This window comes from Microtus pennsylvanicus, chromosome 7 (assembly GCF_037038515.1).
Source record: "Microtus pennsylvanicus isolate mMicPen1 chromosome 7, mMicPen1.hap1, whole genome shotgun sequence".
In the NCBI taxonomy this organism is placed as follows: Eukaryota; Metazoa; Chordata; class Mammalia; order Rodentia; family Cricetidae; genus Microtus; species Microtus pennsylvanicus.
In genome coordinates this window covers 56,813,019-56,829,850 of record NC_134585.1, presented here as the reverse complement: position 1 = coordinate 56,829,850, position 16,832 = coordinate 56,813,019, and the positions used below count along the sequence as shown (strand labels likewise).

General features: G+C 49.0%; 1 protein-coding gene across 2 annotated transcripts in view; it reads right to left on the bottom strand.

Moving 5' to 3' along the window:
- Lrfn2 (leucine rich repeat and fibronectin type III domain containing 2) overlaps positions 1–16,832 on the bottom strand; it is a 168,756-nt gene that overhangs the window by 17,587 nt on the left and 134,337 nt on the right. For both annotated transcript variants that reach the window (XM_075980952.1, XM_075980950.1), the window contains exon 2: positions 7,376–8,799. In XM_075980952.1, coding sequence (XP_075837067.1) covers positions 7,376–8,775 — 1,400 coding nt within the window. In that variant the 5' untranslated portion in view covers positions 8,776–8,799. The remainder of the gene's footprint in view (positions 1–7,375; positions 8,800–16,832) is intronic.

Here is a 16,832-nt window from a genome sequence, read left to right as displayed (position 1 = left end):
TCCCTAGGCCATCCCCAAAATGGGCAGCAGTGAATGCCTGGCCATGCCCCAGACTTATGGGGGCATTAATAAGATGGCCCGCAGAGTGGGGGCTGGGGTGAGTGGAGCTGAGGCCCGCAGTTACCATTCCTATCCCTTCTACTTGCTGATACTCTGGTTCAGTAGGAAGAAACCCCAGGAAGGCTGACTTGGATGCGACCTCTCCCAGCAACACTCTCCGTACCTCTCCAGCTTCCAGTGTCACAGACTTCTGTTCTCCCACTTGTGGGTGTCCAGCCACCCCTTTAGGGGAGGCCAGCCTGCCTAGGGACACAGGTAGAGGACCCTGCACCTCACATGTCCCTCTCCCTTCAGGGAACAGATCTGCCCTTGTTGCCAAAGTCATGAGAGCAGAGCTCCCTGAGAGATGGCCAGACAGGACCCTGGTGGTGTAGACTTTGCCTTTGTATCCTCTCCTTGGGTGGGGAGCAGGGCAACAATAATAGGCATCAAGGTTAGTACTGAGTGTCAGCTTGACAAGATCTAGAACCCCTGTGAGGGGATTTCTGGATTGGTCTAACTGAAGAAGCTACAGGAAGATCTACATTAAATGTAGGCAGCACCTTTCAGTAGGCTGGGGTCCTAGGCTTAATAAGAGGGAGAAGGGGGCAAGAGGAGCACCAGCATCCATCTCTCTCGGCTTCCCGACTGTGGGTACAATCCAGTCGGCTGCCTCCCCCACCCCGATAGACTGGGTCTTCAACCTGTGAGTAAGAATAAATGCTTCCTTCCTTAAATCACTTTGGTGAGTTGAGCAACACAGCAGATCTGCCCTGAGCCCTGAGCAGCTCAGCTCCATAGTCCAATGTCTGCAGATGTGGTGTCTGATGGCCTAGAACTCATAGAGCAGGAAGGGCTTCTGTGGTTGTCCCCCAACCCACCTTCAAGGAACCTCTTTTCCCGGCGTTGAGATGCTGGCCACATCACGCACAGGCAAGCCTGGAGACTGGCTGATCCCTCTGAGCTTTAGGTAGCAAGTTAGCTGCTCCCTGGCTCCCCTGGGGACTGTCCCAGCATCTCATCTGCTAATAGAAGCTCCTGACAGCTCTTAGGGGCAGTGTTTGTGAATGTCGCTTGGGCCGACAATAACATGCAGGGCTCTTAACTTTTCCATGTCATACCAGAGATGAGGCTTAGCTGAGATGGGGTGTCGCTCTTTCCTGGTGGGGAGGGGCTGCTCCGCCCTGGGGGGGCATTGATGTTATTCTTTTCCTGAAAGGTATGGCCCTGGTAATGAGACATGTAACTGTCAATCTTTCTCAGTCACACAGGAAGCAAGCCAGATACCACTTGAGGACTGAAGGAGCCCAGAGTGTCCCAGGCCTGCCTCCAGGGCTTGGCTGTGCATCTGTGGAGAGAAGCACCTGGGAGGCATCAACAGCATCTAATAACAAAGGCACTTATGTGACAGAAGTTTTCCTTGGTCACCCAGGACTAGCCTGATCTTCGCATTAATTCTGGAATGTGGCCTTCCACCTCATGCATTAGACATTGCTCACAGCGACCTTGGGGTTTGGTGGAACCTTGGGGAGCCTTTGGGTACCTGTGAGTGACATGGGCCCAGGTGAGGCTAGATGCTCTGAGCCTCCACCATGCTCAGTAGCTCTGATCTCAGGCTCTGTAGCAGAGATGCCAGAGAGGGGCTAACATCAGGCCACAGGGCCCTGCACAGTAAATCCAGGCAATGGAAGCCATGCTGTCCTGCTTAAGAAGAGACACAGGCTGTGACGATGGTGTCCCCTTAGTCAGGAATCCCTACTCCTGCCTCTCCAGCATCCCTGGGAGTGACTTAGCTGTGTCCTCCTGGAGCCCTAGAAGATCATGGTGGCTGGTGGTAAGGCTGCTACAGGGCGGCTCTAAGGCCTATTTTCCTTCTATTGATCAAGTCTGGAATCTGCAGCCTGTATGGATTGGACTTAATAGTGACCATGGTGGGGAAGTGACTACAGATGCTGGAGGAGAAAAGAGAGGCAAAGCCGGCTCCTCCACAGCCAGGGAGGCCGTGAGTGCAGGGTAGAGCTGGTGGGATTTTACTCTTGTGATAGGCTAGTACCTGCTTCTCTCTGTGAGGGAGTGTGTGTGCATACACTTACATGTGTACCTATGTATGTGCTCTCTGTGTGGGAGTGTGGGGACATATGCTTACATGTGTACCTATGTATGTGTGCTCTCTGTGTGGGAGTGTGTGTGCACATATGATTATATGTGTAGCTGTGTATGTGTGCTCTCTCTGTGTGCGAGTGTGTGTGCATACACTTACATGTGTACCTATGTATGTGTGCTCTCTCTGTGTGGGAGTGTGTGTGAGTATATGCTTGCATGTGTAGCTGTGTATGTGTGCTCTCTCTGTGTGGGAGTGTGTGTGCATATGCTTACATGTGTACCTATGTATGTGTGCTCTCTCTGTGTGGGAGTGTGTGTGCATACGTTTACATATGTACCTGTGAATATGTGCTCTCTCTGTGTGGGAGTGTGTGTGCACATATGATTATATGTGTACCTGTGTATGTGTTCTCTCTCTGTGTGGTAGTGTGTGTGCACATATGATTATATGTGTACCTGTGTATGTGTGCTCTCTCTGTGTGTGGGAGTGTGTGCACATATGATTATATGTGTACCTGTGTATGTGTGCTACCTCTGTGTGGGAGTGTGTGTGCACATATGATTATATGTGTACCTGTGTATGTGTGCTACCTCTGTGTGGGAGTGTGTGTGCACATATGATTATATGTGTACCTGTGTATGTGTGCTCTCTCTGTGTGGGAGTGTGTGTGAGTATATGCTTGCATGTGTAGCTGTGTATGTGTGCTACCTCTGTGTGGGAGTGTGTGTGCACATATGATTATATGTGTACCTGTGTATACTCCTCTCTTCTACTCAAAAATTCTTTAAATAGATCAGAGGAGCTGGAATTTCTTTGGAAGTCCTTTCATCTTCAGGGTCAATTTCACCTTATCTCATGCAAGCTTCTGGAATCTCATTTCTATGCTGAGCCATCCTGGATTGAGCATAGTACAGCTGTGCTCTGGCCAGCCCGACTAGCTCCATAGAATCACAACCTCTCCTAGCCTGAGCAGTGTTTCTCTGACACAGCAGAGAGATATGGAGTCTGCTAACACCCTGTCATTATATGGCTACAATGTCTTTGTGAGCAACAACTTTAATTCCAAGCAAGCCCAGTCCCCTCACCTTGGATTTGTGTGGCTGTAATTATAATGCACTCCTTGTAACAGATACATCATCAAGACCGATGATAGGCAGATAGACAATGATGGATAACTGTAGGCAGACAATGATAGATGATAGGTGGGTTGGTAGATAATAACAGACAGTACATGTTATCTCTCTCTCGACGGTAGATAACAGGTAGATTAATGATGGACAGGTGACAGGTAGATGCTTTCTGGAGACTGCGCTGTGCGTGATCCTCGTTGATGTTTCTAGTACAGGTCTCCCGACACTGCCTTGAGTCTGTTTTTGTTGAGACATGAACACAGCAGAGTCACCCTGTAACCCACTGCTGTTTCTTCCTTTTCAGGGGGAAGATGCATTTTTTTCAAAAAGTTCAGGGTCTCTCTTGGGATCTTTCTCGGTTACTATAGACTTCAGTACACCCACTGTAGGCAGGAGCTGGGATTCACATTATAGCATATCACTGCAGCTTCCTGTGGTAGTGAAGAAACACCTAAAGAGAATAGTGCTCTAAAGAAAATGGGTTTCCAGGGGTTCATGGTCTGGAGATTTAGGTCTAAGATTGGATGGTCCTTCTGCTTAGGACTTCCTCTGGTGGGTCAGGTGGCAATGGCAGGAAACCAATGAAAGCAACTTGTTCACATGTTTGATAGATAGATAGATAGATAATAGATAGATAGATAGATAGATAGATAGATAGATAGATAGATAATAGATAGATAGATAGATAGATAGATAAAAGATAGATAGATAGATAGATAGATAGATAGATAGATAGATAATAGATAGATAGATAGATAGATAGATAATAGATAGATAGATAAAAGATAGATAGATAGATAGATAGATAGATAGATAATAGATAGATAGATAATAGATAGATAGATAGATAGATAGATAGATAGATAGATAGATAATAGATAGATAGATAGATAGATAGATAGATAGATAGATAGATAGACAGACAGACAGACAGAGACAGAACCTGGAGCTCCTCAACAGGACTGAGCTGTTTAGCACACGCTCCAGGGATCACTCTAGCTCCAAATCCTAGTGCTGGGTTACAGACAGGAGCCATGATGCATGGCTTTTACATGAATTTTGGAGATCCGAACTCAGGTCCTCCTTTTTGTGAAGCAAGCACCTTACTAACAGATCTGTCTCTTTAGATTCTTTGTGAAGCATTTTTCTCATGGTATCCCATTTAGTCTTCATGAACAGTCTTAAGGGGTTACCCTTGACCACTGCAGTTGTAAATTTTTTAGTCTAGTATTTTTGTGTGTGTTTTGTTTTATTTGTTTTTGTTTTTTGAAACAGGGTTTTGCTAAGTAGCCTAGTGTGGTGGTTTGTATAGGAATTCCCCCATAGGCTTATATATTTAAGAGCTTAGTCATTAGGGCATGGTACTACTTGAGAAGGGTTAGGAGGTGTAACCTTCTGGAGAACATAAGACCTTGTTGGAGGAAGTGTGTCACTGGGGGTGGGCTTGAGGTTTCAAAAGTTCAAGCCAGGTCCAGTCTCCCTTTCTCTTCCTGCTCTCTGCCAATCTGGTTAGAGAACTCTCAGCTCCTTCTCCAGTGCCATGTCTGCCTGCAAGCCTCTGTGCCCACAGTGCTGATCATGGACTAACCCTCTGAAACTGGAAGCCAGCCCCAATTAAATGCTTTCTCTTAGAAGAGTTACCATGGCCATGGTGTCTCTACACTTCAATAAAACACTGACTAAGACACTTAGACAGACCTAGGCCTCACTGCGTACAGCAGACTGGCCTTCAGCTCCCAGAGAGCTGCCTGAACCCGCCTCCCGAGGCACTAGCATTGAAGTCCCACACGACCACCCCTGACTAGACGCTTTCATTCTATTTTTACTCTCCAGATTCCCAGTCAGCCTAGAGAATAAATCTGAATTTTCTCTTGAGGAAAAACAGGAGCTCAGCCCCAAACCCTGGTGTCCCTCCGGGTATTTATGAGACCCTGGTGAGGGTAGGAGGGGACAACTTTTAAGTGTGATGTGGCAATTCTGCCGCCTGTATGCCCAGCTTTGTCTCTGCACCCGCTCAGTCATGTCTTCCATCGACCCATGCCCAAGCTAGCCACACAGGTGGAGACTTTTTATCCAAGTCAAAGCCATGTGACAAGTCCACGTGTGAAGAGTATGCACTTGTTTTCCAAACATCAAAGGTCAGCCTCACAAGCTAGGGAAGAGATGTAAATAAACAAGGTCTGCGCTCCACCTCAGCAACTGACAAAGGGAAGAAGGCATTGCACACTCAGGATTGGGAGAACTGTGACCAAGAGGAACACTGTCACAGGCCACCTATGAGAGGAGATAAATATTCAAATACAGCAAGCCACCGTTGTATCTGACTTGTTAAACCAATAATTCAACCCTGAGGAGAATCTGCTGAGAGAATCATTGGCATTTCACCAAATGTATTTTTATTTTGGTACAAAAAATATCCATCATAGTGTTACTTTTATTACTGAAAAATGAGAAGCCACTGAAAAGTCCAGTGATTGAAGGCTAACTATTAAGCCAACAAAAGAAGTTTTAGTGCCATGGGAACTAAAGCAGCCAAGCAGCTCAGGTCCTGAGTGGAAAGGATGAAGATGAAATGATGACGTAGATGGACCAGTCGTAGTCTGGTCTGATATAAAACAGGGTGCTGGTAGAGCTGCATGGTGGGGGATGCAGATCTTACTGCCTTCTCCACAGATTCCTCACCTGATGTTCTACAATGACTGAATTCCATTTAGTAGGAACACCACACACACACACACACACAAGTGCACACACCAGGTAAGGGTGTTCTCAGCTCTGTTGTGGTTTCCATTGTACAATAGCCCTCAAGGACACACTGACTTCTTTCTAACTAGCTCTGTTCCCATTAGAAATTGGTCAACCTGGAGTCCTCAGTGATGGGCCCAAGGTTCTTAGACTGTGGTCTCTAGAGTCATCAGATGAGGCTGTGGCTCCATCTCAAGTTCCAAGCTCCACTGTGTGCACGCAAAGTGAACCAGGATTTCATAGATCACCACACAGTCCCTGAGCAGTAGGGTCATGTCACATCCCTCCATCTCACTGAAAGTGAGGCCAGTATGGGAAAGAGTTCCTCTGAGATCATCCATTCAGGTTCTGGTTCTGGTCTTTGGCTTTTTGGTTGCTGTTTGCTTTTTTTTGAGACAGGGTCTTGTTATTAAGCTTTGACTGGCCTGGAACTCATCATGTAGCCCAGGCTGGCCTAGGACTTGTGATCTTCCTGCCTTTGCCTCCAGATTGCTGAGGTTACACCAATTTTATTTATCATCACATCAATATGACTGGCTGAGATATATAATTCTATTGCCCTTGTATTGTTAGCCTTCCTTTCTACCAGGCCTAGGCATAACCCTTGACCTTCTCAGCCACTTTACAAAGTCTGCATCCTTGAAGCTTTTTCCATAAGGAGGTTGGTGTCCAGAGGGGTGGTAGACAGGATGAGACTCTGGAAGACCTGGACAGACCCTATAAGCCAGTTTCAGGGAACCGGAACTGGGACAGCAAGAGGAGCTCTTTTCTCTCTAGGACTGCAAAGAAAAATGGCAGAGATCTCTAGAGGAAAGAGGTAACCTGAGGAAGGACCCAAGCCAGAGGAAAACATAATTTAAGGAAGTAAGAAACTGAACATATGGGGCATTTATGGAGGTTTTGATCCAGCTCAGCCTGTATTATGTTCTTCTCAATGATTTGAGGTAGCCCCATCAATCTCAAACACATTTCCCCCTCTCTCTCCCCACACCTCTCTCTAACACACACATGCATGCACGCACGCACACATACACACTGATTTTCTTTGAATAAACTACTTGCTAGGAGACAGATTCTTCAGCTACTGGACTTCTCAGTGGCTCAGCTCTCGCCCTGCTCTCCTGGCAAAGCGTTCAGAGTGTCTAGCAATATAATTAACACACCCCTGTTCCCGTCTGCAAGACATAGTCACCTAGTCCATCCAGGTGGGAGCCCCTTACCTGTATCAGAGGCACAGGTGACCCAGGATCCCCCACAGGCTGGAGAGAAGGAAAATGGAAGCAGGTGTACACGGTGCACCCACCCCGTCCCCACCATGCTCCTGTCCCACCTGGCCACACTGTGGCCACTGGCTCACCTGTAAATCAGTACCTCGTCATCGGAGCAGTTGTACTGCAACTGATACATCTTCACTCGGGGAGCTGACTTGCTGACGGACCACTTGACCAAGGCAGATGTGGTGGTCACATCCGACACAAGAACAGCCCTCTCCTGGGTGCTTTTGGGAGGCTCCCCACCCCCACTGCCTCCCCCTCCCCGGCTGGTCTTGCTGGAACCTGTGATGTCTGAAAGGCGAGACTTGGGGGGTGCCATCCGGCTAGTGCTGTTGCTGAGGTGTGGGAGCTGGACAATGGAGACCTCCACTGTGGCCGTGGCCTCTCCTGCAGCATTAGCTGCAATGCAGGTGAAGGCTCCGCTGTCCTGAGAGGTGGTAATAAGAATGTCCAGGGTGCCATTGTCATATACCGCAGTCCTGGAGGAGTTTCCCACAAGGCGGTCATCAGGGGCCACCCAGTGGATCAAGGGGCTAGGGTCCCCAATGGCCTTGCACTTGAGAGTGGCTGCCTGACCCTCCAGAACCAGAAGCTTGTGTGTGTGTTGCGTGATGAGAGGTGGCTCACACACAAACTCATCCTCACGAATATGCCAAAAATAGCGCCCCTTGAGGCCTCCAGGGGAACCACAGGTCTCCAGGTCGTCATCCCTCTCCAGTCTCCGCAGCCAGAGAAGCTCACAATTGCAGTGCAGTGGGTTTCCCCCAAAACTAAAGGACAGGGGTGGGGCAAAGGGCGTGGCAGACAGCAAGGAGGCCTGGGATCGAGCAAAGATGGGGTCCGGGGGCAGCTTCTGCAGCCGATTGGACGTGAGGTCCAGGCGGGCCAGTTTCTGAAGGTCTGCAAAGGTACCCTCGGCAATGTGGTCCAGCAGATTGTGGTCCAGGCTCAGCTGGTGGAGGTTGACCATGCGCCTTACAGAATCCCAGGGCAGTCCGTGGAGGTTGTTGTAGGATAGGTCCAGATCTTCTAATGTCAGCAGGAAGTCCTCAAAGGCATCGTCAGCGATGCCACCCAGCTGGTTATTGTTCACGATAAGGTGCTGCAGGTTGACCAGGCCCCGGAGTGTGTCCTCCCCAAGGCTGGGCAGCCGGTTGCTGTCAAGGTGCAAGGATCGGAGACTCTCGAGGTCCAGGAAGGAGAAGGGCTGGATGTGGCTAATGGTGTTCCTGGACAAGGTCAGATCCACCAATCCCGTCATATTCGCAAAGTCCTGGCGGCCAATGTGGATGATGAAATTGCCACCCAGGCGCAGCTCCACTGTCCTCCGGTCAATGTCAGGAGGCACAAAGAGGAGCCCCTTGGAGGGACACAGCGTCCCCAGTGACTCAGACAGGTTCTGGCAGACACAGTACTTGGGGCAGGCATCGACCACAGCAAACGCCATGCCAAAAGCCAGCAGCCCACCAAGCAGAGTCTCCATGGTCTGGTCACTCAGCCTCAGCACCTAGGAGGGACACAGCGTCAAGATCAGCAGGTGATTTCCCTTACCAAGAACTTCCTCCCCCCCCCCCCCCAGGGAATGCCACACGGCCTCAGGGAACAGCAGAGACAGGCTGGGCCCAGGCAAACACTCATCCTTTTTCATTTAACTCTTCTAATGTATGTCTACTTTATCTTTTCCACCTTAGCTGCTATCATCTCCTAACGACTTGATCCACTGTCTCTGTGTTTATGGATTGTTTCCTATATAACACATGCCACATGAGTTCCATGATGGCAGACCTTTCATCTGCTTTATGAACTGCCTTGTCCCAAATCCCTTACACAGTGCCCAGACACATGGAACACCCTATTTCCTCAGCTGGAATTTGAGTTGGTTGGTGGACAGATTAACAGTTGTTAGATTTTAACTGGGTAAGCAAGTGGACAGATGGAGGAAAGAGAGATGGATGGGTAAGTGGCTGAATGAATAGATTTGGTAGATATGTCTATAGATAAAAAAATGGACGGATGGAGGGAAGGACGGATGGGAAGATGCGTAAGAGGGTGGATGGATGGGTGGCCAGGTGGATGGATGGATAGGCAGATGGATAGGTGGGTGGATGGGTTAGTGGAGGAGTGAGTGGATGGGTGGAGAGACGGACGGGTAGATGGGAAGGTGAGTGGATGGGTAGGTGGCTAGGTAGATGGGAGGATGTAAGGACGGATGGGTAGATGGATGATGGGTTTGAAATGGGTAATACCTTATCAGTGTTCAACCATGAAGTACATGCTGCTGTTGTCTTATGAAGAACAGTGTTAGTTAGTTCAGGGAAAGCATGGATGAAAGTGACTAGCGTTCCTAAGGAGAAGGAAGTAGCCAGGAAGAAAATAGACCCTGAGAGCAGCCGGGGTTGGTGCGGAATTGGCTCTGATGGTTCTTCAATAAGGACAAATCACTCAGCTGCTAGCTCTTGAGCTCAGGAAAGGGAAGATGGAAAAGGAATGTGCTTTTGAGAACTTGACTGGTGCTCGTCCACCCCCTGGACTCTGCCTCCCATACTGTCCTATGGGCTTCAGAGGCGCCTGTTACAAGCGAATGATTGCCTTCCTCACCACCTACTGGAATCACTGTTCAAAAGTCACCTTCTCATTGAGGCCTCTCCTGATATCCCGTTCCCATGACACCCTCACACACACACACACACACACACACACACACATACTCACACACACTCATGCACACACACACACTCTCACACACACACGCACACAGGCACATTCATGCACACTCATGCACACACATGCACTCTTCCTCTGTGGGCATACTCTCTCATCTCAGGGTGCTCAGAGCCTTTCTCATTGTCGAGCATTAGTAGGTATTTTTCTTGAGTGGACATGTAGGGTAGGAAAAAAGGAATTTCCTGGGGTTTTTTCCCCTCCCAATTCTACAATTTTCACCCTATCCCCTGCAGTAACAATTATGTACTTTTGTGTGGCGTTCTAAAACCAAGCCATTGGGTTGGACTGTGAGAACCCCTGTGTGCTGGTTGTAGTTTCTCAAGTTGGCTTCTCCAAGTGCTAATTAGGTTCCAGGAAAGTGGCTTCAGAGGCCAATAAACCAGGATGTGCTGCCCACTGGCTCACCCGGGTGAACGCTCTGTGCGTGTTAACACGTTCAGAAGAACTGGGATGTTCTGCACTGGGGAAGATGCTAGGTTTAAGGTTGATTTTGTGCTGCCTAATGTTTTTTGTTTGTTTGTTTGCTTTGTGCATGTGTGTGCATTTGCGTGTGTTCAGGCACCCGTGTGTGTGTGGGGGGGGGGTGTGTGTGTAGGCACTCCTCTGTGTGTGTGTGTGTGTGTGAGTGTAGGCACCCGTATACATGTATGGAGGCACTCGTGTGTTCAAGTGCCCATGTATGTGTGTGTTTGGCACTCGTGTGTGTGAAAGCACCATGTGTTTGTTCAGGCACCCATGTAGTGTGTTCAGGCACCCGTGTGTGTGTGTTCAGGCACCCGTGTGTGTGTGTTCAGGCACCCACGTAGTGTGTTCAGGCACCCGTGTTCTCGAGTGGAGGCTATAGGTCGACAATAAGTGTCCTGCTCAATTGTGCTCCACCTTGTTTTCTATAACAGTGTCTCCCAGGGCTAACCAGTGAGCTTCATCGTCATCGGTATCCACCTCCCAGAGCTGGGAGTGTAAGAACACATTTGCCTGGACTTCACATGGGTGCTGGGGGGGGGGGGTCTAAATGTTGTCCTTCCTGCTTATATAGCAAGCTCTTTACCAACAGAGTCATTACCCAAGCCTTGTTTTTGTTTTTGAACAAGTTATTAATATTTAAAGGAAGTAGGATTTTATAGGTCTTGGTTTCAGTACCACAGACACAGAGGAAGCTCCCAGCAGGTGGTTTACATATACACCACTTGATGGTTTGAATGAGATGTCCCCCATAGTCTTAGGCATTTGAACACTTAGTCCCCAATTGATGATGTTGTTTATAGGCATAGGAGGTATGGCCTTGTTGGAAGAAGTATGTCACTGGAGGCATCATTTGGAGCTGACTGCTTGATTTGTGCTCGTGGTTCAAGACGTGAGCCCTCGGCTTCTGCCCCTGTGGGCAAGCTTTCACCCTGCCATCAGGGATAGCCAGCCCTCTGGAATATACGCTCAAAATAAACTCTTCTATGTGTTGCCTTGCTCATGGTGATTTCTCATAGCAACAGAGACGTGACTAATACATACTATATACACATACCATGTATGTTCTAATCATATGTTTGGTTACGTAGATTCCAACTCTTTTTCTAGCGCCTGTTAAGGCAAATCCTTCGAGACCCTTCAAGAAGCACCTGTAGATGGCGCTGTGCTGAGACCAGCTCTGTCCAACAGAAACTCAGTAGGTGTCAAATGCAATTTTAGACTTTCCAGTCATAATCTCTTCTTAGAAACTAGAGAAAGTTCATTTTAGAAGCATATTACATTGCACCCACACTATCATCTCAATGTCATCAATGTGACTATCTATGAGACGTTCTTTATTTGTATAAAGACTGAAATCTGGTGTGTACTTCACACTTACCAGTAGATTCCCAAATGATCCTCCTCCATATTAGGGTTCCCCTAATGATCAAGCATGTGAACTACTGCTCTCTGCTGTCTGTTTTTGTAAATAAAATTTTATTAGCACATGGCCCCCTTTGCATCTAGCTTGGCCCGTCTTCCTTAACTGTGTGGCAGAGGTGAGTGATGGAAGTAAAGAGTACTGGCCAGCAGAAGTCAGGTTTGCTGGTCCCTCCAGAAGTTTCCCAGAGGACTTCGCATCTTTTCACCGTCTTCACTGCGACTGTCCCTGTAGAATCTGCCACATGTCTGACTCCTTACAGGGCTGCTCCAGGCTCCTGGGGAGCAGCTGCAGCCCAGCCAGTACCTATTCACCAAACTCCCTGCAGAGGCAGAGCAGTCACCCTGCCCCAGGTCCCACCCGGGGTCTACATCTCTGGCTGTCAATCACAGGAGGACTCTCTCTACCTGTTACTTTTCTGAGTGCTCAGAGGAGTTCTTCCAGGTCCACACTTGGCAAGGCCTGGTCAAAGATGCAGGCAATCTTCAGGATCAGCCTTTGTCAGGAACCCTGGAGCCAGTCCCAAGGCTGTCTACCTACTCATTGCTCATACATCAGCTTCTGCTTGGCCCTCCAGATCCCTCTCAGTCAGCCCTGCCAGTTCTGTGCTGGGAGGCTGAGTCTGCAGCCTACCTCAGTGGAGCATGGATAGCGGTCTGCCTATATAGCTTTTGGGTCCCTTCATCCTTACTTTCTTCACCTGTTTCTGCCACACAACTAAGATGGTAAAGGAAGCAAGGGAAGTGAGCTATGCATCCGGAAGCCAGAAAAACCCAATCAATCCTTCAAACAGTTTCATCCTACCGAATGATGCTAAGCAAACCACAATTTAAAAAATAAGTTTGTTGAAGATTAGCAAATGTCTAATGAATTCAAATGGGTGACATAATAGAACTGGGTAAATATATTTTAAGTAATCAGCACAGAAGATTACTGACAGACAAGTGACTATTGAATCTTAATTAAAATTGTATTCTGAGAATTGTCATTTAGCCCATTACTCCAGCAGCCAAACAAAAGGCTGCTTCACCCCCAGTTTTGGAGGGGGAGTTTTAAGGAAATGGATAAATTTGCCTGACTTAGGCAGATGAGATGGGGGAGGTGCTTCCTCTTTGAATTAGGAATTTGAACAAAGGCTGGGAGAAGAGACTGGCCAGACTACCTTCAAGCTTTTCTGAGTGGTGTGGGTGACAGAGGGGACCAGAGCTAGGAGACCAGGGCTTGCCCAGGGAGAGAGAGCCATGAAAAGCGAACGGGCAGGTTTGGCAACAGTGGCAGGCTGAGAGCAGAAGCTATGGAAGGGAAACTACTATCAAATGTCACAATCAGCCTGTGGAGGAGTCAGCGCCTGGCAGAGAAGGCGGCGCTGTCCATGAGGAGCACATAGATATGAGCAGCCTTGGAGGAGAGGGCAGAGTACGGAAATATTCTTTGAGCCCACAGGGCTTTAAAGTTAGCTTAGACTTGGGCGCTCTTCAAGGGTGAAATGGTGCCGCCTCTTCTGCCACTGGACTTCTGCACGTGGTACTCACAATTCTGCAAGGTCACAGCTGGCAATGGTAAGGTTGTGTGGTGAGAAAGAGGTGCCCCCATAGGGCTTTTGCAGAGCACGCTAACTGAGCAGCCTTGCTCAGTGAGTAGCCTGCCTCGCCATTACCTTGTGGCTCTGTGATCCACGTTTAAACTACTGGACAACGAGAGACAAAGACCCAACTGAACACTCTTCCCCACTGTGGAAAGAATTACTACTTACTCAGGATTGCCTGGCTCCAGGCCATACTCCAAGCAAAGGAGGCCCCTCCTGAGGCAACCATGCGCCTGGGTGTAGCCAGAATTTGCAGCTTTTGCTATGGATTGCTTAGGAACTGGAGATAACCCAGCTGTTCACTACATTTGAGCGCTTGTGCTTTCTGCTCGAAGAGAGGCTTGGAAGGAAAGGTGGGGTTCTCAGAAAGGCCCCCTGATGCCAGTGGCCATACACACATATGCATATACACATGCATACATGCACAAGCACACACAGATGTGTACACATAGAGATATACTGGCAATAAATACAGAATTGTGAAGCTAGCCTGTTAGTTTATTATCAGTGCCTCTAGAGATTTTTTTTAATTATTTTTCAGTGTGTGTGTGTGTGTGTGTGTGTGTGTGTTATAAATGGATATAGGCACAAGAGTGCAGATACCCTGGAGTTGGAGTTAAGGTGATTGTGGGCCGTGGGATGTGAGCGCTAGGAATGGAGTTCTGGATTCTGTGGAAGAGCAGTAAGGGCTCTTACTTGCTGAGCCATCTCTCCAGCTCCTGCAGGTGGGATTTTTATTCTTAAAACAATGGGGAGGGAGTAAAGTGGGGAGCAGAGAGCAGCAGACTGGGGGCAGAAGAGGAAACTTCCTTTGTTAGTCCTAAGACCCAGACATTCTCCCTCTTAGACCCTCCTTCCTTTGCAGCCCCCCCCCCCCAGCCTCTGTGTCTGAACCACCAGGAGCTGCTTCCAACAGAAGCAGCAACATTTAGCAGATGGCTGGCTAGATATATGTGCTGTCTCTCCACCCTGATTTCCATTTAAAAGATATCTTAGCAACCAGCCTGAACCCCCACCCGCCCCTGAAGCCTGTAAATCAATTGAGATACTTTGTCTCCTGCTTCAGGTAAAAAGGAATAAGCCCCCTCCAGGGTGCTCCAGGTACGAGAGTGGGAGGGGCTGCAGCCTGCCACCTGTAGGGAGGCAACAGCCTGTGCCTCCCTTTTCCCTAGATGTCCCTGTTCAAGATCCACTGTGCCCCATACATCACCCTGATCAAGCACAGGAGTCTGGGAGGCTGTGTGTCTACAGTGGGAGAAGAAACCAACCTCCTTCCAGCTGAGCTAGGAACACAGGCTTCAGAAGCTAGAGGCCAGGCCTCCATTTCAGGGTAAGAAGATTGAGTTCCACCTGGGAACTGGTTTCCCAAGCACTCTTCCTGGCTGGCCCTGCTCACCCAGGAAGGGACCTTCTGTAACCCTTCTGGCAGGAGCTGAACATCTTCTAAACAGACACTGTGCCCTTCCTCCCTCCCTCCTTCCCTCCCTCCCTCCCTCCCTCCCTCCCTCCCTCCCTCCCTCCCATCCTCCCTCCCTCCCTTCTTCCCTCCCTCCTGCTATCAGATTATTGAGACAATGGACACTAAGAAATTGCAGTTTTCCAGGAGTTCCAGGAAAGGCTGAGGTGAGCACAGGGGGAGCCCCAGAAACCATGAGACTGGGTGAGCACAATGGGAGCCCCAAAAACCAGGAGACTGGGGTGAGCACAGGGGGAGCCCCAGAAACCATGAGACTGGGGTGAGCACAGGTGGAGCCCCAGAAACCATGAGGCTGAAGTGAGCACAGGTGGAGCCCCAGAAACCATGAGGCTGAGGTGAGCACAGGGGGCGCTCACCCCCAGGAGAGGAAGAGGTTTCACAGTTCTGACAATCTATCAGAAGAGGCTGCAGCTGAGGCATGACCAGAGGCCAGCGTCTTGACTAGGACTACTCCCCTCTGCATGCCTCTGTATTCTAGTTACAGCTAGACCTCAGGAGATAGATTTGGGAGCCATGTTGTTCTTCTCCTAAAGTGGCCACACTGACTAGATCCTCCTTCTCTACTTTTCACTGCACCTTGTCTTTTTAACTGTCCTGTTGGGGATGGCTGGATGAGCCGTGGATGTCAGGATCCACACTCAGACCCTGACTAACTCTGGCAACACTTCCAGCACAGAGGGGAATAGGTCTGTGTGTTTTAGAGATGGAGAGAGCTCCTGTAGGAAGCGGGAAGTTCAGCCTTTGGCAGAGGATGCTGGAGTCAGCACAGGAGGAAGGGAAAGGAAGACGAGGAAGAGGGGAAGGAGGATGGGGCGGAACAGAGGAATGTCCCTGGGAGAGGATGGCAGTCCCTAGAGGTTCTCTCTAGGCAGCTGCAGGAACACATACTATGGAAACCAACAACTCTCCCTATGCTCTCCCCACACAAACCACAGGGACAGGATGGATCCACCTTCTGAACATCAGCCAGGAGGGCAAAGTAGTGTCTCTGGCTTGGGCTTCTAAGAGCAGCAGGAGCCCCTTAGGGCTGTTTGAAAGTTTCCTGTGTGAGACAAGTGGTCCTTATTGGCAGTTGGCTGTTAGGCCAGAGATGCTTCCTTGTTGGAAGACCATATTATGCCTCTGCGTTAACACATCCATGATAGACTTTACCGTGTAATTATGTTTGCCTGCCTGTCACTCCCATTCACCTGGGGACCTGGCAAGAACTGTATTTCCTTCAGCCCTGATCCCTGGTAGCACACCTCATCCACAGGCCTGAAGAGGAACCTGGGCTGAGAGAATTAATGAGTCAGTGAGTGAATGACTTGTGCTCTAGCAGGGACCAGTCATAGTCCCTGGCACCTCTCACAGATGCACCCTCCAATCTGATAGCAGAACAAGCTTGTTCCTGCGGGGCAGGCCAAGAATGCTGGGGAATGACTCGCCCAGGGACCCTTCTCTGTCAAGAGCTGTGGGACCTCAGCCTTCTCACATTCCACATCCCCAGGGGTAAACATTACCTCAGTTTCCTTTCACTGAGCCTCAGTTTCCTTTCACTGACTGCAGCCTGTTCCTTAATTCAGCCTCTCTCTGACTCCTCCCTGCCTCGTTTCCCCACTTCTCTTCCCATGTGTCCAAATCTACAGGCTCAATGAACCACTTACACGGAAGCCCTTGTTCAAACCATTGCTCCCCTTCTGAAGCCTTGAGGACACAGTCAAGCTTCATAGTTATAACTGGTGTTGTGTTATATAAACTTCCAACAGTCTAGACCCTTGGTGTTCATGTGAGATATGTTGATTTTTTTTCTTTTTTAATGCATGAAAACCAATAACTGTATCAATGACTAATAAAACCCAGAAAGATATGTAGTGGGAGAACATCAGT